At 46.2% G+C, this 22,321-nt stretch overlaps 1 protein-coding gene across 1 annotated transcript in view; it reads left to right on the top strand.

Moving 5' to 3' along the window:
* The window catches only part of LOC148532538 (uncharacterized), a 44,191-nt gene that overhangs the window by 7,823 nt on the left and 14,047 nt on the right, over window positions 1-22,321 (top strand). Inside the window, exon 2 of the mRNA XM_088467514.1 lies at window positions 6,689-6,780. Coding sequence (XP_088323640.1) covers window positions 6,696-6,780 — 85 coding nt within the window. The 5' untranslated portion in view covers window positions 6,689-6,695. The remainder of the gene's footprint in view (window positions 1-6,688; window positions 6,781-22,321) is intronic.

Here is a 22,321-nt window from a genome sequence, read left to right as displayed (position 1 = left end):
TACACCTAAACCTTCCTCGACCAATGCGGTGTAGAATAGTGTAAACCAGATTAAAATCTGTCCAGTCGATCAAGAGATTAGCTCGAACGAACAGGCAGACCCCTAAACGGGGGATTCTTCACCCACAATGAAATCGCTTCTCTGTTTTTTTATTTGAGGTTATCTAATTGTATTGCTTTGCATAGGGGCCCTGTGGCGGGATTGGCCCATGTGACCAGCAGCGCTGTCACCCACCACTCACACCAATGTCACTGTATGCCCTGTGCACAGACCGCTATGTAACCTCCTATTCACCCACCACTCACAGCAATGTCACTGTATGCCCTGTGCACAGACCGCTATGTAACCTCCTATTCACCCACCACTCACAGCAATGTCACTGTGTGCCCTGTGCACAGACTGCTATGTAACCTCTCCTCTTCACCCACCACTCACACCTGTGTCACTGTGTGCCCTGTGCACATACTGCTATGTAACCTATCCTACTCACCCACCACTCACACCAATGTCACTGTGTGCCCTGTGCACAGGCTGCTATGTAACCTCTCCTATTCACCCACCACTCACACCAATGTCACTGTGTGCCCTGTGCACAGACTGTTATGTAACCCTCACCCACCTCTCACACCAATGTCACTGTATGCCCTGTGCACAGACCGCTATGTAACCTCCTATTCACCCACCACTCACACCAATGTCACTGTATGCCCTGTGCACAGACCGCTATGTAACCTATCCTATTCACCCACCACTCACACCTATGTCACTGTGTGCCCTGTGCACAGACCGCTATGTAACCTCTCCTATTAACCCACCTCTCACACCAAAGTCACTGTGTGCCCTGTGCACAGACCGCTTGGTAACCTCTCCTATTCACCCACCTCTCACACCAATGTCACTGTGTGTCCTGTGCACAGACCGCTGTGTAACCTCTCCTATTCACCCACCTCTCACACCAAAGTCACTGTGTGCCCTGTGCACAGACCGCTATGTAACCTCTCCTACTCACCCACCACTCACACCTATGTCACTGTGTGCCCTGTGCACAGACTGTTATGTAGCCTATCCTATTCACCCACCTCTCACACCTATGTCACTGTGTCCCCTGTGCACATACTGCTATGTAACCTCTCCTATTCACCCACCTCTCACACCTATGTCACTGTGTGCCCTGTGCACAGACTGCTATGTAACCTCTCCTCTTCACCCACCACTCACACCTGTGTCACTGTGTGCCCTGTGCACATACTGCTATGTAACCTATCCTACTCACCCACCACTCACACCTGTCACTGTGTGCCCTGTGCACAGACTGCTATGTAACCTCTCCTATTCACCCACCACTCACACCAATGTCACTGTGTGCTCTGTGCACAGACTGCTATGTAACCTATCCTCTTCACCCACCACTCACACCAATGTCACTGTGTGCCCTGTGCACAGACCGCTATGTAACCTATCCTATTCACCCACCTCTCACACCAATGTCACTGTGTGCCCTGTGCACAGACCGCTATGTAACCTCTCCTATTCACCCACCTCTCACACCAATGTCACTGTGTGCCCTGTGCACAGACTGCTATGTAACCTCTCCTATTCACCCACCTCTCACACCAATGTCACTGTGTGCCCTGTGCACAGACCGCTATGTAACCTATCCTATTCACCCACCTCTCACACCAATGTTACTGTGTGCCCTGTGCACAGACCGCTATGTAACCTCTCCTATTCACCCACCTCTCACACCAATGTCACTGTGTGTCCTGTGCACAGACCGCTATGTAACCTCTCCTACTCAACCACCACTCACACCTATGTCACTGTGTGCCCTGTGCACAGACTGCTATGTAGCCTATCCTATTCACCCACCTCTCACACCTATGTCACTGTGTGCCCTGTGCACAGACTGCTATGTAACCTCTCCTACTCACCCACCACTCACACCAATGTCACTGTGTGCCCTGTGCACAGACTGCTATGTAACCTCTCCTATTCACCCACCTCTCACACCAATGTCACTGTGTGCCCTGTGCACAGACTGCTATGTAACCTCTCCTATTCACCCACCACTCACACCAATGTCACTGTGTGCCCTGTGCACAGACTGCTATGTAACCTCTCCTATTCACCCACCTCTCACACCAATGTCACTGTGTGCCCTGTGCACAGACTGCTATGTAACCTATCCTATTCACCCACCTCTCACACCAATGTCCCTGTGTGCCCTGTGCACAGACTATGTAACCTCTCCTATTCACCCACCTCTCACACCAATGTCACTGTGTGCCCTGTGCACAGACTGCTATGTAACCTAACCTATTCACCCACCTCTCACACCAATGTCACTGTGTGCCCTGTGCACAGACTGCTATGTAACCTATCCTATTCACCCACCTCTCACACCAATGTCACTGTGTGCCCTGTGCACAGACTGCTATGTAACCTCTCCTATTCACCCTCCTCTCACACCAATGTCACTGTTTGTCCTGTGCACAGACTGCTATGTAACCTCTCCTACTCACCCACCACTCACACCTATGTCCCTGTGTGCCCTGTGCACAGACTGCTATGTAGCCTATCCTATTCACCCACCTCTCACACCTATGTCACTGTGTGCCCTGTGCACAGACTGCTATGTAGCCTATCCTACTCACCCACCACTCACACCAATGTCACTGTGTGTCCTGTGCACAGACTGCTATGTAACCTCTCCTATTCACCCACCACTCACACCAATGTCACTGTGTGTCCTGTGCACAGACTGCTATGTAACCTATCCTATTCACCCACCTCTCACACCAATGTCACTGTGTGCCCTGTGCACAGACTGCTATGTAACCTATCCTATTCACCCACCTCTCACACCAATGTCACTGTGTGCCCTGTGCACAGACTGCTATGTAACCTATCCTATTCACCCACCTCTCACACCAATGTCACTGTGTGCCCTGTGCACAGACTGCTATGTAACCTCTCCTATTCACCCACCAATGTCACTGTGTGCCCTGTGCACAGACTGCTATGTAACCTCTCCTATTCACCCACCTCACACCTATGTCACTGTGTGCCCTGTGCACAGAATGCTATGTAACCTCTCCTATTCACCCACCACTTACACCAATGTCACTGTGTGCCCTGTGCACAGAATGCTATGTAACCTCTCCTGTTCACCCACCACTCACACCTATGTCACTGTGTGCCCTGTGCACAGACTGCTATGTAACCTCTCCTATTCACCCACCACTCACACCTATGTCACTGTGTGCCCTGTGCACAGACAGCTATGTAACCTCTCCTATTCAAGTGACTGCAGGCACAAAGCACCTCTCCCCCCACCTTTTACTGGCATGGTGCCCACACCCATCTCATTGATGTCAATACATTTTGTTATTGCTCCCCTCTAACTTGATGGTTGGAGATGAAACAAGTACAAGTTATTTCTAGGAGTTTCCACTACAAAATGTTGCAGTTTTCAGGAAAATCAGTTCAGTAGTTTTTGCGCTAACATTAAACATGACGTTATTATACTATTAGTTTAGATATACCAATGACGCCGAGATTAACTTTATTATACTGTAGAAGATCTGAGATTTTCTCTTTAATGCTGCTAATGCCAGTATTCATACAGTGAATGTGGGGGGTTCACGAATGTTCAAGCGGAACCTAGCGCAGCCCGCTGATGTTCACGACAGTTGCCGCAACAGTCATCTTTCGTATCGGCACTTGCACGCGCCATGCTCTAGATGCTGGAAATCCGTTAGACACAGGCTTCCATCCCCCGTATGTGGAAATCGGAATCACACTGAGCTTTTGATACACGCCCACAACGCTGCCATAACACTCCCACAAGTCATGGCGGTTACTTTGTCGCCGCCCTATTTCCACAAGGGCAGATCTGGCCACGTTGAGCCGTGCGACTCGGGAATCAGCTCGTGTGTGTATAGGTAGCAGGTCTCGGGAAATCTCCCCCTGCTTCCCGATCTACTAGAGTAGGATCTCAGTAGGGGTTAGATTGCCATTATCGGTTTGTCTTCTGTGTAGGAGAGTCAGCGTTTCTCAGGCAAACTTGGTCAGCAGGATAATGGCGGCTGTTTCCTGTGTATTCGAGCGGTGTGATCCGGGAATAATTACCCTACAGGGGAGGATGGGAGGGAGGGGAGAGACTCCATTAGATTTGTCCTGTGACCTTGCGCTTTAAAAACCCGAACATGGGGTCCGAACGCTGCCTACTCGCGTCCAGAGCTGACAATCGCGTTGCTTGTCCCTTTTTTTTTTTCTATTATAGATCTTTACTGTTGATTTGTGAAAGTAAAAGTATTTAATTCTTGGGCAGAATGTGAGTGTGATCCAATTAGAGCAAAAGCAAGGTGTTCCCTGTCCCAATGTATAACCGCAAGCTCAGGGCTGGATTCAGAGTCACATGCGCTGCGATGTTGGACGCAGTGGCGCATGTCCTTTTTCTTCTGCGCGTGCGTCAGCTGCGATGGAGATGCACGGCCTCTTTTGGCCAATGTTGGCTGCGTTTGACTCGGAAACAGACCTTTAGTGAGCAGAGAAATAGTTCTGTAACGTATAATAGTCTTCCCGCTAGGCTGTTTTAGCGGGGCGCGGTACCCTGCCCTCCTTCTGGAGGGCACAAAGCACCCTGCCCTCACAGCCTGTGAGTGCTGTCTTCACCCGCGGGTCGCAGTGTCCCGCGGGTGGGGAAATGTGCGGTGACCCAGTCACCGCCGGTGAATAGACGCCGGGCGCATGCGCCTGGCATCCATTCTCCCTGCCAGCAGCGCTTGGGGGCTGCCCGGCGTGTCCGTAAGTGCCGGGCACGCCCCCAAGAGTGACGAAAAGGGTGACGTGTCTTATAGACACGCCCCCTATTCAATGGCCACGCCCCCTCTTCGGGTGCTGCCTTCTCTAGCTCCGGCGCCCTGCCTGCCGCCGGAGCTAGAGTAAACACTAGTATAACCCTTCATTTACTATGATACTATGGGGGAGATATATCTAACATCGGAGAGAGAGAGAGAGAAAGCAGAGTCAAAACTAGGTAAGGGGGGTGTGTGCCCCGGATGCAGAGATTAAGGGGGGCTTGGAGGCAGCAGGTGTGGATTTGAAGCCGCATACCCGCACCCAGCCACCCGCAGCCCTTGAGAGAGACACTGCGCCCTCCACTGTCATTATAATGTGGCACCGGTCGCGAGCCAATCGGCAGCGGCTGCCCGTACGCGAACTCCGCATTAGAATGACGGAGGTGGGCGCTGTCTGTCTCTCAAGGAAGGGCTGCAGGTGGCTGGCTGCCGGGCGGGCAGGCGTGCAGCTTCAAATCCACACCTGCTGTAGGGGCCAGTGGGGCGAGGTGAGAGGCTGTGGGGTGCCATAATGGTGTAAGGGGACCTTACCACGTTCAGGTTTTAGAAAGTGACATCCAAAAGGGGCTTCTTATAGACAAATTGTTTTTCCCATCCTTGCTGGTTATTGCCTGTTCAGAGGACGTGCTGTAAACGAAGGGTTTGGCCATATGACACTATCACACCTTCACACAGAGAACTTCCAGCCAGGTCTTTCTATTCATCAGACCTCCTGCTAGGAGATGACAATCAGCATCTAGTTTCCTGCAGCCCCAGAGGCTGGTCAGGTCATATACAAAAAGTGCATTTAAACCCATATTACATACAAATATATTCAAACATGTCAAAGACTACACTACTCTGCTTTATACACCAATTCATTGCAGATGCAGTGCTCTACCGCAAAATATGTGTATATTAATACAGTAAACAAACCATGTGCAGTATTACTATGAACCATGTGCAGTGTGCTTTTATACTGTGTCCACTTTAACTGCTTCAGTGCTGGTCGCAGTGGGAGATTGGTCTCCCTGTCCTCCAGTGCAGCCACACTCTACCCATACTCCCCCAGTGCAGCCACACTCTACCCACACTCCCCCAGCGTGCAGACACACTCTACCCACACTCCCCCAGCGTGCAGACACACTCTACCCACACTCCCCCAGCGTGCAGACACACTCTACCCACACTCCCCCAGCGTGCAGACACACTCTACCCACACTCCCCCAGCGTGCAGACACACTCTACCCACACTCCCCCAGCGTGCAGACACACTCTACCCACACTCCCCCAGTGCAGCCACACTCTACCCACACTCCCCCAGTGCAGACACACTCTACCTACACTCCCCCAGTGCAGCCACACTCTACCTACACTCCCCCAGTGCAGCGGGTCCAGGCCACGGCATATAAAACATTAAAAGCGCACGTATTAACGCTCAGCGCCTAGCGCAGAGTACACATTTACAATGGGCGCCTGGCGCCTTTTGTCCTTTTAAAAATGACAGCACGGGGGTTAACCCCTTCAGTGCCGCGGCCGCCATTATACACGTGGGGCCGGCCTCCTGTCTAACTGTCCTAATTATCATTTTTCAAACAGAGCCTGTAACATGGCAGTTAGGAGCTGATTGGTTGGTACTTTATCTCTCCCCACTTTATCACTCTCCAAGGTTTGATACATCTCCCCCTCAGTGTGAGTACTGCGATGTTATTGACTAATAAAGGTGCAGTGACATTACACACACTTTGTACCCGCCTTTGTGCTTATATAACAACATGTTATTAACCTACTTCTGTTTCCGTATATATCTATATCTAATCTATCCCTCTTTGTGTTTTGTCTTTCAGTCAGCTGATGCAGATGCTGGAGGGACACGGATGCTGTTTTCTGCCGGACATGAGTACTTACTACTTCATCCCAGTACTTTTTATCCAAAGCCGTGAGTTACATAATACTGCACAGAGCCAGAATCGCTGTACTGTATGCTGGTGTGTGAGTTACATAATACTGCACAGAACCAGGATCGCTGTACTGTATGCTGGTGTGTGAGTTACATAATACTGCACAGAGCCAGGATCGCTGTACTGTATGCTGGTGTGTGAGTTACATAATACTGCACAGAACCAGGATCGCTGTACTGTGTGCTGGTGTGTGAGTTACATAATACTGCACAGAATCGCTGTACTGTATGCTGGTGTGTGAGTTACATAATACTGCACAGAGCCAGAATCGCTGTACTGTATGCTGGTGCGTGAGTTACATAATACTGCACAGAATCGCTGTACTGTATGCTGGTGTGTGAGTTACATAATACTGCACAGAACCAGGATCGCTGTACTGTATGCTGGTGTGTGAGTTACATAATACTGCACAGAACCAGGATCGCTGTACTGTATGCTGGTGTGTGAGTTACATAATACTGCACAGAGCCAGAATAGCTGTACTGTATGCTGGTGCGTGAGTTACATAATACTGCACAGAGCCAGAATAGCTGTACTGTATGCTGGTGCGTGAGTTACATAATACTGCACAGAACCAGGATCGCTGTACTGTATGCTGGTGTGTGAGTTACATAATACTGCACAGAGCCAGAATAGCTGTACTGTATGCTGGTGTGTGAGTTACATAATACTGCACAGAATAGCTGTACTGTATGCTGGTGTGTGAGTTACATAATACTGCACAGAACCAGAATCTCTGTACTGTATGCTGGTGCGTGAGTTACATAATACTGCACAGAACCAGAATCGCTGTACTGTATGCTGGTGCGTGAGTTACATAATACTGCACAGAACCAGGATCGCTGTACTGTATGCTGGTGTGTGCGTTACATAATACTGCACAGAACCAGGATCGCTGTACTGTATGCTGGTGTGTGAGTTACATAATACTGCACAGAGCCAGGATCGCTGTACTGTATGCTGGTGTGTGAGTTACATAATACTGCACAGAACCAGGATCGCTGTACTGTATGCTGGTGTGTGAGTTACATAATACTGCACAGAATAGCTGTACTGTATGCTGGTGCGTGAGTTACATAATACTGCACAGAACCAGGATCGCTGTACTGTATGCTGGTGTGTGAGTTACATAATACTGCACAGAGCCAGAATAGCTGTACTGTATGCTGGTGTGTGAGTTACATAATACTGCACAGAACCAGAATCTCTGTACTGTATGCTGGTGTGTGAGTTACATAATACTGCACAGAACCAGGATCGCTGTACTGTATGCTGGTGCGTGAGTTACATAATACTGCACAGAACCAGGATCGCTGTACTGTATGCTGGTGCGTGAGTTACATAATACTGCACAGAACCAGGATCGCTGTACTGTATGCTGGTGCGTGAGTTACATAATACTGCACAGAACCAGGATCGCTGTACTGTATGCTGGTGCGTGAGTTACATAATACTGCACAGAACCAGGATCGCTGTACTGTATGCTGGTGTGTGAGTTACATAATACTGCACAGAATCGCTGTACTGTATGCTGGTGTGTGAGGTACATAATACTGCACAGAACCAGGATCGCTGTACTGTATGCTGGTGTGTGAGTTACATAATACTGCACAGGATCGCTGTACTGTATGCTGGTGTGTGAGTTACATAATACTGCACAGAGCCAGAATCACTGTACTGTATGCTGGTGTGTGAGTTACATAATACTGCACAGAACCAGAATCGCTGTACTGTATGCTGGTGTGTGAGTTACATAATACTGCACAGAGCCAGAATAGCTGTACTGTATGCTGGTGTGTGAGTTACATAATACTGCACAGAGCCAGGATCGCTGTACTGTATGCTGGTGTGTGAGTTACATAAGACTGCACAGAACCAGAATCGCTGTACTGTATGCTGGTGCGTGAGTTACATAATACTGCACAGAACCAGAATCGCTGTACTGTATGCTGGTGCGTGAGTTACATAATACTGCACAGAACCAGAATCGCTGTACTGTATGCTGGTGTGTGAGTTACATAATACTGCACAGAACCAGGATCGCTGTACTGTATGCTGGTGTGTGAGTTACATAATACTGCACAGAGCCAGAATCACTGTACTGTATGCTGGTGTGTGAGTTACATAATACTGCACAGAGCCAGAATCACTGTACTGTATGCTGGTGCGTGAGTTGCATAATACTGCACAGAGCCAGAATAGCTGTACTGTATGCTGGTCTGTGAGTTACATAATACTGCACAGAACCAGGATCGCTGTACTGTATGCTGGTGCGTGAGTTACATAATACTGCACAGAGCCGGAATAGCTGTACTGTATGCTGGTGCGTGAGTTACATAATACTGCACAGAACCAGAATCGCTGTACTGTATGCTGGTGTGTGAGTTACATAATACTGCACAGAACCAGGATCGCTGTACTGTATGCTGGTGTGTGAGTTACATAATACTGCACAGAGCCAGAATCACTGTACTGTATGCTGGTGTGTGAGTTACATAATACTGCACAGAGCCAGAATCACTGTACTGTATGCTGGTGCGTGAGTTGCATAATACTGCACAGAGCCAGAATAGCTGTACTGTATGCTGGTCTGTGAGTTACATAATACTGCACAGAACCAGGATCGCTGTACTGTATGCTGGTGCGTGAGTTACATAATACTGCACAGAGCCGGAATAGCTGTACTGTATGCTGGTGTGTGAGTTACATAATACTGCACAGAATCGCTGTACTGTATGCTGGTGTGTGAGTTACATAATACTGCACAGAACCAGAATCTCTGTACTGTATGCTGGTGCGTGAGTTACATAATACTGCACAGAAGCTGGTGCGTGAGTTACATAATACTGCACAGAACCAGGATCGCTGTACTGTATGCTGGTGCGTGAGTTACATAATACTGCACTGAACCAGGATCGCTGTACTGTATGCTGGTGTGTGAGTTACATAATACTGCACAGAATCGCTGTACTGTATGCTGGTGTGTGAGTTACATAATACTGCACAGAACCAGGATCGCTGTACTGTATGCTGGTGTGTGAGTTACATAATACTGCAGAGAATCACTGTACTGTATGCTGGTGTGTGAGTTACATAATACTGCACAGAATCGCTGTACTGTATGCTGGTGTGTGAGTTACATAATACTGCACAGAACCAGGATCGCTGTACTGTATGCTGGTGTGTGAGTTACATAATACTGCACAGAACCAGGATCGCTGTACACTGTATGCTGGTGTGTGAGTTACATAATACTGCACAGAACCAGGATCGCTGTACTGTATGCTGGTGTGTGAGTTACATAATACTGCACAGAATCGCTGTACTGTATGCTGGTGTGTGAGGTACATAATACTGCACAGAACCAGGATCGCTGTACTGTATGCTGGTGTGTGAGTTACATAATACTGCACAGAACCAGGATCGCTGTACTGTATGCTGGTGTGTGAGTTACATAATACTGCACAGAGCCAGAATAGCTGTACTGTATGCTGGTGTGTGAGTTACATAATACTGCACAGAGCCAGGATCGCTGTACTGTATGCTGGTGTGTGAGTTACATAATACTGCACAGAACCAGGATCGGTGTACTGTATGCTGGTGTGTGAGTTACATAATACTGCACAGAGCCAGAATCACTGTACTGTATGCTGGTGTGTGAGTTACATAATACTGCACAGAGCCAGGATCGCTGTACTGTATGCTGGTGTGTGAGTTACATAATACTGCACAGAGCCAGGATCGCTGTACTGTATGCTGGTGTGTGAGTTACATAATACTGCACAGAATCGCTGTACTGTATGCTGGTGTGTGAGTTACATAATACTGCACAGAACCAGGATCGCTGTACTGTATGCTGGTGTGTGAGTTACATAATACTGCACAGAACCAGGATCGCTGTACTGTATGCTGGTGTGTGGGTTACATAATACTGCACAGAACCAGGATCGCTGTACTGTATGCTGGTGTGTGAGTTACATAATACTGCACAGAATCGCTGTACTGTATGCTGGTGTGTGAGTTACATAATACTGCACAGAACCAGGATCGCTGTACTGTATGCTGGTGTGTGAGTTACATAATACTGCACAGAACCAGGATCGCTGTACTGTATGCTGGTGTGTGAGTTACATAATACTGCACAGAACCAGAATCGCTGTACTGTATGCTGGTGTGTGAGTTACATAATACTGAACAGAATCGCTGTACTGTATGCTGGTGTGTGAGTTACATAATACTGCACAGAATCGCTGTACTGTATGCTGGTGAGTGAGTTACATAATACTGCACAGAACCAGAATCGCTGTACTGTATGCTGGTGTGTGAGTTACATAATACTGCACAGAACCAGGATCGCTGTACTGTATGCTGGTGTGTGAGTTACATAATACTGCACAGAGCCAGAATCGCTGTACTGTATGCTGGTGAGTGAGTTACATAATACTGCACAGAACCAGGATCACTGTACTGTATGCTGGTGTGTGAGTTACATAATACTGCACAGAGCCAGAATCACTGTACTGTATGCTGGTGTGTGAGTTACATAATACTGCACAGAGCCAGAATCACTGTACTGTATGCTGGTGTGTGAGTTACATAATACTGCACAGAGCCAGAATCGCTGTACTGTATGCTGGTGAGTGAGTTACATAATACTGCACAGAACCAGGATCGCTGTACTGTATGCTGGTGTGTGAGTTACATAATACTGCACAGAACCAGGATCGCTGTACTGTATGCTGGTGAGTGAGTTACATAATACTGCACAGAACCAGGATCGCTGTACTGTATGCTGGTGTGTGAGTTACATAATACTGCACAGAGCCAGGATCGCTGTACTGTATGCTGGTGTGTGAGTTACATAATACTGCACAGAGCCAGGATCGCTGTACTGTATGCTGGTGTGTGAGTTACATAATACTGCACAGAGCCAGAATCACTGTACTGTATGCTGGTGTGTGAGTTACATAATACTGCACAGAACCAGGATCGCTGTACTGTATGCTGGTGTGTGAGTTACATAATACTGCACAGAATCGCTGTACTGTATGCTGGTGTGTGAGTTACATAATACTGCACAGAACCAGGATCGCTGTACTGTATGCTGGTGTGTGAGTTACATAATACTGCACAGAACCAGGATCGCTGTACTGTATGCTGGTGAGTGAGTTACATAATACTGCACAGAACCAGGATCGCTGTACTGTATGCTGGTGTGTGAGTTACATAATACTGCACAGAATCGCTGTACTGTATGCTGGTGTGTGAGTTACATAATACTGCACTGAACCAGGATCGCTGTACTGTATGCTGGTGTGTGAGTTACATAATACTGCACAGAATCGCTGTACTGTATGCTGGTGTGTGAGTTACATAATACTGCACAGAATCGCTGTACTGTATGCTGGTGTGTGAGTTACATAATACTGCACAGAATCGCTGTACTGTATGCTGGTGTGTGAGTTACATAATACTGCACAGAATCGCTGTACTGTATGCTGGTGTGTGAGTTACATAATACTGCACAGAACCAGGATCGCTGTACTGTATGCTGGTGTGTGAGTTACATAATACTGCACAGAATCGCTGTACTGTATGCTGGTGTGTGAGTTACATAATACTGCACAGAATCGCTGTACTGTATGCTGGTGTGTGAGTTACATAATACTGCACAGAACCAGGATCGCTGTACTGTATGCTGGTGAGTGAGTTACATAATACTGCACAGAATCGCTGTACTGTATGCTGGTGTGTGAGTTACATAATACTGCACTGAACCAGGATCGCTGTACTGTATGCTGGTGTGTGAGTTACATAATACTGCACAGAATCGCTGTACTGTATGCTGGTGTGTGAGTTACATAATACTGCACAGAATCGCTGTACTGTATGCTGGTGTGTGAGTTACATAATACTGCACAGAATCGCTGTACTGTATGCTGGTGTGTGAGTTACATAATACTGCACAGAACCAGGATCGCTGTACTGTATGCTGGTGTGTGAGTTACATAATACTGCACAGAATCGCTGTACTGTATGCTGGTGTGTGAGTTACATAATACTGCACAGAATCGCTGTACTGTATGCTGGTGTGTGAGTTACATAATACTGCACAGAACCAGGATCGCTGTACTGTATGCTGGTGTGTGAGTTACATAATACTGCACAGAGCCAGGATCGCTGTACTGTATGCTGGTGTGTGAGTTACATAATACTGCACAGAATCGCTGTACTGTATGCTGGTGTGTGAGTTACATAATACTGCACAGAACCAGGATCGCTGTACTGTATGCTGGTGTGTGAGTTACATAATACTGCACAGAACCAGGATCGCTGTACTGTATGCTGGTGTGTGAGTTACATAATACTGCAGAGAATCACTGTACTGTATGCTGGTGTGTGAGTTACATAATACTGCACAGAATCGCTGTACTGTATGCTGGTGTGTGAGTTACATAATACTGCACAGAATCGCTGTACTGTATGCTGGTGTGTGAGTTACATAATACTGCACAGAACCAGGATCGCTGTACTGTATGCTGGTGTGTGAGTTACATAATACTGCACAGAACCAGGATCGCTGTACTGTATGCTGGTGTGTGAGTTACATAATACTGCACAGAACCAGGATCGCTGTACTGTATGCTGGTGTGTGAGTTACATAATACTGCACAGAATCGCTGTACTGTATGCTGGTGTGTGAGTTACATAATACTGCACAGAACCAGGATCGCTGTACTGTATGCTGGTGCGTGAGTTACATAATACTGCACAGAACCAGGATCGCTGTACTGTATGCTGGTGTGTGAGTTACATAATACTGCACAGAACCAGGATCGCTGTACTGTATGCTGGTGTGTGAGTTACATAATACTGCACAGAATCACTGTACTGTATGCTGGTGTGTGAGTTACATAATACTGCACAGAACCAGGATCGCTGTACTGTATGCTGGTGTGTGAGTTACATAATACTGCACAGAATCGCTGTACTGTATGCTGGTGTGTGAGTTACATAATACTGCACAGAATCGCTGTACTGTATGCTGGTGTGTGAGTTACATAATACTGCACAGAATCGCTGTACTGTATGCTGGTGTGTGAGTTACATAATACTGCACAGAACCAGGATCGCTGTACTGTATGCTGGTGTGTGAGTTACATAATACTGCACAGAATCGCTGTACTGTATGCTGGTGTGTGAGTTACATAATACTGCACAGAATCGCTGTACTGTATGCTGGTGTGTGAGTTACATAATACTGCACAGAACCAGGATCGCTGTACTGTATGCTGGTGTGTGAGTTACATAATACTGCACAGAGCCAGGATCGCTGTACTGTATGCTGGTGTGTGAGTTACATAATACTGCACAGAATCGCTGTACTGTATGCTGGTGTGTGAGTTACATAATACTGCACAGAACCAGGATCGCTGTACTGTATGCTGGTGTGTGAGTTACATAATACTGCACAGAACCAGGATCGCTGTACTGTATGCTGGTGTGTGAGTTACATAATACTGCAGAGAATCACTGTACTGTATGCTGGTGTGTGAGTTACATAATACTGCACAGAATCGCTGTACTGTATGCTGGTGTGTGAGTTACATAATACTGCACAGAATCGCTGTACTGTATACTGGTGTGTGAGTTACATAATACTGCACAGAACCAGGATCGCTGTACTGTATGCTGGTGTGTGAGTTACATAATACTGCACAGAACCAGGATCGCTGTACTGTATGCTGGTGTGTGAGTTACATAATACTGCACAGAACCAGGATCGCTGTACTGTATGCTGGTGTGTGAGTTACATAATACTGCACAGAATCGCTGTACTGTATGCTGGTGTGTGAGTTACATAATACTGCACAGAACCAGGATCGCTGTACTGTATGCTGGTGCGTGAGTTACATAATACTGCACAGAACCAGGATCGCTGTACTGTATGCTGGTGTGTGAGTTACATAATACTGCACAGAGCCAGGATCGCTGTACTGTATGCTGGTGTGTGAGTTACATAATACTGCACAGAATCGCTGTACTGTATGCTGGTGTGTGAGTTACATAATACTGCACAGAACCAGGATCGCTGTACTGTATGCTGGTGTGTGAGTTACATAATACTGCACAGAACCAGGATCGCTGTACTGTATGCTGGTGTGTGAGTTACATAATACTGCAGAGAATCACTGTACTGTATGCTGGTGTGTGAGTTACATAATACTGCACAGAATCGCTGTACTGTATGCTGGTGTGTGAGTTACATAATACTGCACAGAATCGCTGTACTGTATACTGGTGTGTGAGTTACATAATACTGCACAGAACCAGGATCGCTGTACTGTATGCTGGTGTGTGAGTTACATAATACTGCACAGAACCAGGATCGCTGTACTGTATGCTGGTGTGTGAGTTACATAATACTGCACAGAACCAGGATCGCTGTACTGTATGCTGGTGTGTGAGTTACATAATACTGCACAGAATCGCTGTACTGTATGCTGGTGTGTGAGTTACATAATACTGCACAGAACCAGGATCGCTGTACTGTATGCTGGTGCGTGAGTTACATAATACTGCACAGAACCAGGATCGCTGTACTGTATGCTGGTGTGTGAGTTACATAATACTGCACAGAACCAGGATCGCTGTACTGTATGCTGGTGTGTGAGTTACATAATACTGCACAGAATCACTGTACTGTATGCTGGTGTGTGAGTTACATAATACTGCACAGAACCAGGATCGCTGTACTGTATGCTGGTGTGTGAGTTACATAATACTGCACAGAATCGCTGTACTGTATGCTGGTGTGTGAGTTACATAATACTGCACAGAATCGCTGTACTGTATGCTGGTGTGTGAGTTACATAATACTGCACAGAATCGCTGTACTGTATGCTGGTGTGTGAGTTACATAATACTGCACAGAACCAGGATCGCTGTACTGTATGCTGGTGTGTGAGTTACATAATACTGCACAGAATCGCTGTACTGTATGCTGGTGTGTGAGTTACATAATACTGCACAGAATCGCTGTACTGTATGCTGGTGTGTGAGTTACATAATACTGCACAGAACCAGGATCGCTGTACTGTATGCTGGTGTGTGAGTTACATAATACTGCACAGAGCCAGGATCGCTGTACTGTATGCTGGTGTGTGAGTTACATAATACTGCACAGAATCGCTGTACTGTATGCTGGTGTGTGAGTTACATAATACTGCACAGAACCAGGATCGCTGTACTGTATGCTGGTGTGTGAGTTACATAATACTGCACAGAACCAGGATCGCTGTACTGTATGCTGGTGTGTGAGTTACATAATACTGCAGAGAATCACTGTACTGTATGCTGGTGTGTGAGTTACATAATACTGCACAGAATCGCTGTACTGTATGCTGGTGTGTGAGTTACATAATACTGCACAGAATCGCTGTACTGTATACTGGTGTGTGAGTTACATAATACTGCACAGAACCAGGATCGCTGTACTGTATGCTGGTGTGTGAGTTACATAATACTGCACAGAATCGCTGTACTGTATGCTGGTGTGTGAGTTACATAATACTGCACAGAACCAGGATCGCTGTACTGTATGCTGGTGCGTGAGTTACATAATACTGCACAGAACCAGGATCGCTGTACTGTATGCTGGTGTGTGAGTTACATAATACTGCACAGAACCAGGATCGCTGTACTGTATGCTGGTGTGTGAGTTACATAATACTGCACAGAATCACTGTACTGTATGCTGGTGTGTGAGTTACATAATACTGCACAGAACCAGGATCGCTGTACTGTATGCTGGTGTGTGAGTTACATAATACTGCACAGAATCGCTGTACTGTATGCTGGTGTGTGAGTTACATAATACTGCACAGAATCACTGTACTGTATGCTGGTGTGTGAGTTACATAATACTGCACAGAATCGCTGTACTGTATGCTGGTGTGTGAGTTACATAATACTGCACAGAACCAGGATCGCTGTACTGTATGCTGGTGTGTGAGTTACATAATACTGCACAGAACCAGGATCGCTGTACTGTATGCTGGTGTGTGAGTTACATAATACTGCACAGAACCAGGATCGCTGTACTGTATGCTGGTGTGTGAGTTACATAATACTGCACAGAACCAGGATCGCTGTACTGTATGCTGGTGTGTGAGTTACATAATACTGCACAGAACCAGGATCGCTGTACTGTATGCTGGTGTGTGAGTTACATAATACTGCACAGAACCAGGATCGCTGTACTGTATGCTGGTGTGTGAGTTACATAATACTGCACAGAACCAGGATCGCTGTACTGTATGCTGGTGTGTGAGTTACATAATACTGCACAGAATCGCTGTACTGTATGCTGGTGTGTGAGTTACATAATACTGCACAGAATCGCTGTACTGTATGCTGGTGTGTGAGTTACATAATACTGCACAGAACCAGGATCGCTGTACTGTATGCTGGTGAGTGAGTTACATAATACTGCACAGAATCGCTGTACTGTATGCTGGTGTGTGAGTTACATAATACTGCACTGAACCAGGATCGCTGTACTGTATGCTGGTGTGTGAGTTACATAATACTGCACAGAATCGCTGTACTGTATGCTGGTGTGTGAGTTACATAATACTGCACAGAATCGCTGTACTGTATGCTGGTGTGTGAGTTACATAATACTGCACAGAATCGCTGTACTGTATGCTGGTGTGTGAGTTACATAATACTGCACAGAACCAGGATCGCTGTACTGTATGCTGGTGTGTGAGTTACATAATACTGCACAGAATCGCTGTACTGTATGCTGGTGTGTGAGTTACATAATACTGCACAGAATCACTGTACTGTATGCTGGTGTGTGAGTTACATAATACTGCACAGAATCGCTGTACTGTATGCTGGTGTGTGAGTTACATAATACTGCACAGAACCAGGATCGCTGTACTGTATGCTGGTGTGTGAGTTACATAATACTGCACAGAACCAGGATCGCTGTACTGTATGCTGGTGTGTGAGTTACATAATACTGCACAGAACCAGAATCGCTGTACTGTATGCTGGTGTGTGAGTTACATAATACTGCACAGAACCAGGATCGCTGTACTGTATGCTGGTGTGTGAGTTACATAATACTGCACAGAATCGCTGTACTGTATGCTGGTGTGTGAGTTACATAATACTGCACAGAACCAGGATCGCTGTACTGTATGCTGGTGAGTGAGTTACATAATACTGCACAGAATCGCTGTACTGTATGCTGGTGTGTGAGTTACATAATACTGCACAGAACCAGGATCGCTGTACTGTATGCTGGTGTGTGAGTTACATAATACTGCACAGAACCAGGATCGCTGTACTGTATGCTGGTGTGTGAGTTACATAATACTGCACAGAACCAGGATCGCTGTACTGTATGCTGGTGAGTGAGTTACATAATACTGCACAGAACCAGGATCGCTGTACTGTATGCTGGTGTGTGAGTTACATAATACTGCACAGAACCAGGATCGCTGTACTGTATGCTGGTGTGTGAGTTACATAATACTGCACAGAACCAGGATCGCTGTACTGTATGCTGGTGTGTGAGTTACATAATACTGCACAGAACCAGAATCGCTGTACTGTATGCTGGTGTGTGAGTTACATAATACTGCACAGAACCAGGATCGCTGTACTGTATGCTGGTGTGTGAGTTACATAATACTGCACAGAACCAGGATCGCTGTACTGTATGCTGGTGTGTGAGTTACATAATACTGCACAGAACCAGGATCGCTGTACTGTATGCTGGTGTGTGAGTTACATAATACTGCACAGAACCAGGATCGCTGTACTGTATGCTGGTGTGTGAGTTACATAATACTGCACAGAACCAGGATCGCTGTACTGTATGCTGGTGTGTGAGTTACATAATACTGCACAGAACCAGGATCGCTGTACTGTATGCTGGTGAGTGAGTTACATAATACTGCACAGAACCAGGATCGCTGTACTGTATGCTGGTGTGTGAGTTACATAATACTGCACAGAACCAGGATCGCTGTACTGTATGCTGGTGTGTGAGTTACATAATACTGCACAGAACCAGGATCGCTGTACTGTATGCTGGTGTGTGAGTTACATAATACTGCACAGAACCAGAATCGCTGTACTGTATGCTGGTGTGTGAGTTACATAATACTGCACAGAGCCAGGATCGCTGTACTGTATGCTGGTGTGTGAGTTACATAATACTGCACAGAACCAGGATCGCTGTACTGTATGCTGGTGTGTGAGTTACATAATACTGCACAGAACCAGGATCGCTGTACTGTATGCTGGTGTGTGAGTTACATAATACTGCACAGAATCGCTGTACTGTATGCTGGTGTGTGAGTTACATAATACTGCACAGAATCGCTGTACTGTATGCTGGTGTGTGAGTTACATAATACTGCACAGAATCGCTGTACTGTATGCTGGTGTGTGAGTTACATAATACTGCAGAGAATCACTGTACTGTATGCTGGTGTGTGAGTTACATAATACTGCACAGGATCGCTGTACTGTATACTGGTGTGTGAGTTACATAATACTGCAGAGAATCACTGTACTGTATGCTGGTGTGTGAGTTACATAATACTGCAGAGAATCACTGTACTGTATGCTGGTGTGTGAGTTACATAATACTGCACAGAATCACTGTACTGTATGCTGGTGTGTGAGTTACATAATACTGCAGAGAATCACTGTACTGTATGCTGGTGTGTGAGTTACATAATACTGCACAGAATCACTGTACTGTATGCTGGTGTGTGAGTTACATAATACTGCACAGAACCAGGATCGCTGTACTGTATGCTGGTGTGTGAGTTACATAATACTGCAGAGAATCACTGTACTGTATGCTGGTGTGTGAGTTACATAATACTGCACAGAATCACTGTACTGTATGCTGGTGTGTGAGTTACATAATACTGCACAGAACCAGGATCGCTGTACTGTATGCTGGTGTGTGAGTTACATAATACTGCAGAGAATCACTGTACTGTATGCTGGTGTGTGAGTTACATAATACTGCACAGAATCACTGTACTGTATGCTGGTGTGTGAGTTACATAATACTGCACAGAACCAGAATCGCTGTACTGTATGCTGGTGTGTGAGTTACATAATACTGCACAGAGCCAGGATCGCTGTACTGTATGCTGGTGTGTGAGTTACATAATACTGCACAGAACCAGGATCGCTGTACTGTATGCTGGTGTGTGAGTTACATAATACTGCACAGAACCAGGATCGCTGTACTGTATGCTGGTGTGTGAGTTACATAATACTGCACAGAACCAGAATCGCTGTACTGTATGCTGGTGTGTGAGTTACATAATACTGCACAGAACCAGGATCGCTGTACTGTATGCTGGTGTGTGAGTTACATAATACTGCACAGAACCAGGATCGCTGTACTGTATGCTGGTGTGTGAGTTACATAATACTGCAGAGAATCACTGTACTGTATGCTGGTGTGTGAGTTACATAATACTGCACAGAATCACTGTACTGTATGCTGGTGTGTGAGTTACATAATACTGCACAGAACCAGGATCGCTGTACTGTATGCTGGTGTGTGAGTTACATAATACTGCAGAGAATCACTGTACTGTATGCTGGTGTGTGAGTTACATAATACTGCACAGAATCACTGTACTGTATGCTGGTGTGTGAGTTACATAATACTGCACAGAACCAGAATCGCTGTACTGTATGCTGGTGTGTGAGTTACATAATACTGCACAGAGCCAGGATCGCTGTACTGTATGCTGGTGTGTGAGTTACATAATACTGCACAGAACCAGGATCGCTGTACTGTATGCTGGTGTGTGAGTTACATAATACTGCACAGAACCAGGATCGCTGTACTGTATGCTGGTGTGTGAGTTAAATAATACTGCACAGAACCAGAATCGCTGTACTGTATGCTGGTGTGTGAGTTACATAATACTGCACAGAACCAGGATCGCTGTACTGTATGCTGGTGTGTGAGTTACATAATACTGCACAGAACCAGGATCGCTGTACTGTATGCTGGTGTGTGAGTTACATAATACTGCACAGAATCACTGTACTGTATGCTGGTGTGTGAGTTACATAATACTGCAGAGAATCACTGTACTGTATGCTGGTGTGTGAGTTACATAATACTGCACAGAATCACTGTACTGTATGCTGGTGTGTGAGTTACATAATACTGCACAGAACCAGGATCGCTGTACTGTATGCTGGTGTGTGAGTTACATAATACTGCAGAGAATCACTGTACTGTATGCTGGTGTGTGAGTTACATAATACTGCACAGAATCACTGTACTGTATGCTGGTGTGTGAGTTACATAATACTGCACAGAACCAGGATCGCTGTACTGTATGCTGGTGTGTGAGTTACATAATACTGCAGAGAATCACTGTACTGTATGCTGGTGTGTGAGTTACATAATACTGCACAGAATCACTGTACTGTATGCTGGTGTGTGAGTTACATAATACTGCACAGAACCAGAATCGCTGTACTGTATGCTGGTGTGTGAGTTACATAATACTGCACAGAGCCAGGATCGCTGTACTGTATGCTGGTGTGTGAGTTACATAATACTGCACAGAGCCAGGATCGCTGTACTGTATGCTGGTGTGTGAGTTACATAATACTGCACAGAACCAGGATCGCTGTACTGTATGCTGGTGTGTGAGTTACATAATACTGCACAGAACCAGGATCGCTGTACTGTATGCTGGTGTGTGAGTTACATAATACTGCACAGAACCAGAATCGCTGTACTGTATGCTGGTGTGTGAGTTACATAATACTGCACAGAACCAGGATCGCTGTACTGTATGCTGGTGTGTGAGTTACATAATACTGCACAGAACCAGAATCGCTGTACTGTATGCTGGTGTGTGAGTTACATAATACTGCACAGAACCAGGATCGCTGTACTGTATGCTGGTGTGTGAGTTACATAATACTGCACAGAATCGCTGTACTGTATGCTGGTGTGTGAGTTACATAATACTGCACAGAATCACTGTACTGTATGCTGGTGTGTGAGTTACATAATACTGCAGAGAATCACTGTACTGTATGCTGGTGTGTGGGTTAGTGCAGGGAATTACTGTATCATCATTAACCCTCCCCGATTGGCCACACCACATGCCCTCCCCACGAATCTGTGCCCTGCCCTCCTCGTTTTCTAGCGGGAGCACTACATATACCGTACCTTTTTTAGGTATGATATTTATCAATCTTGATAGCCTTGAAGACAGTGTAGTGTTGGATGAGCACATAAAATGTATGTCTTTTCAGTGCACAGTTTAACTGCTTATGTTTTTATATATATTAAAAAAATCAGAAAAAAAAGTTATGTTTCTTTTTATTAAAAAAATATAAAGAGCACCCCCTCATAGTCCATATGTCGCCATTGTAAGATTACCCCTACGGTTGCAATTAATCTTCTCCCCCAATTTGGTAATAGATACTCCA

This window comes from Taudactylus pleione, unplaced genomic scaffold (genome assembly GCF_031769625.1).
Source record: "Taudactylus pleione unplaced genomic scaffold, aTauple2 ptg000073l, whole genome shotgun sequence".
Taxonomy (NCBI): Eukaryota; Metazoa; Chordata; class Amphibia; order Anura; family Myobatrachidae; genus Taudactylus; species Taudactylus pleione.
The sequence above is the reverse complement of the archived record's forward strand: the minus strand, read 5'-3'. Positions and strand labels throughout refer to the sequence as shown.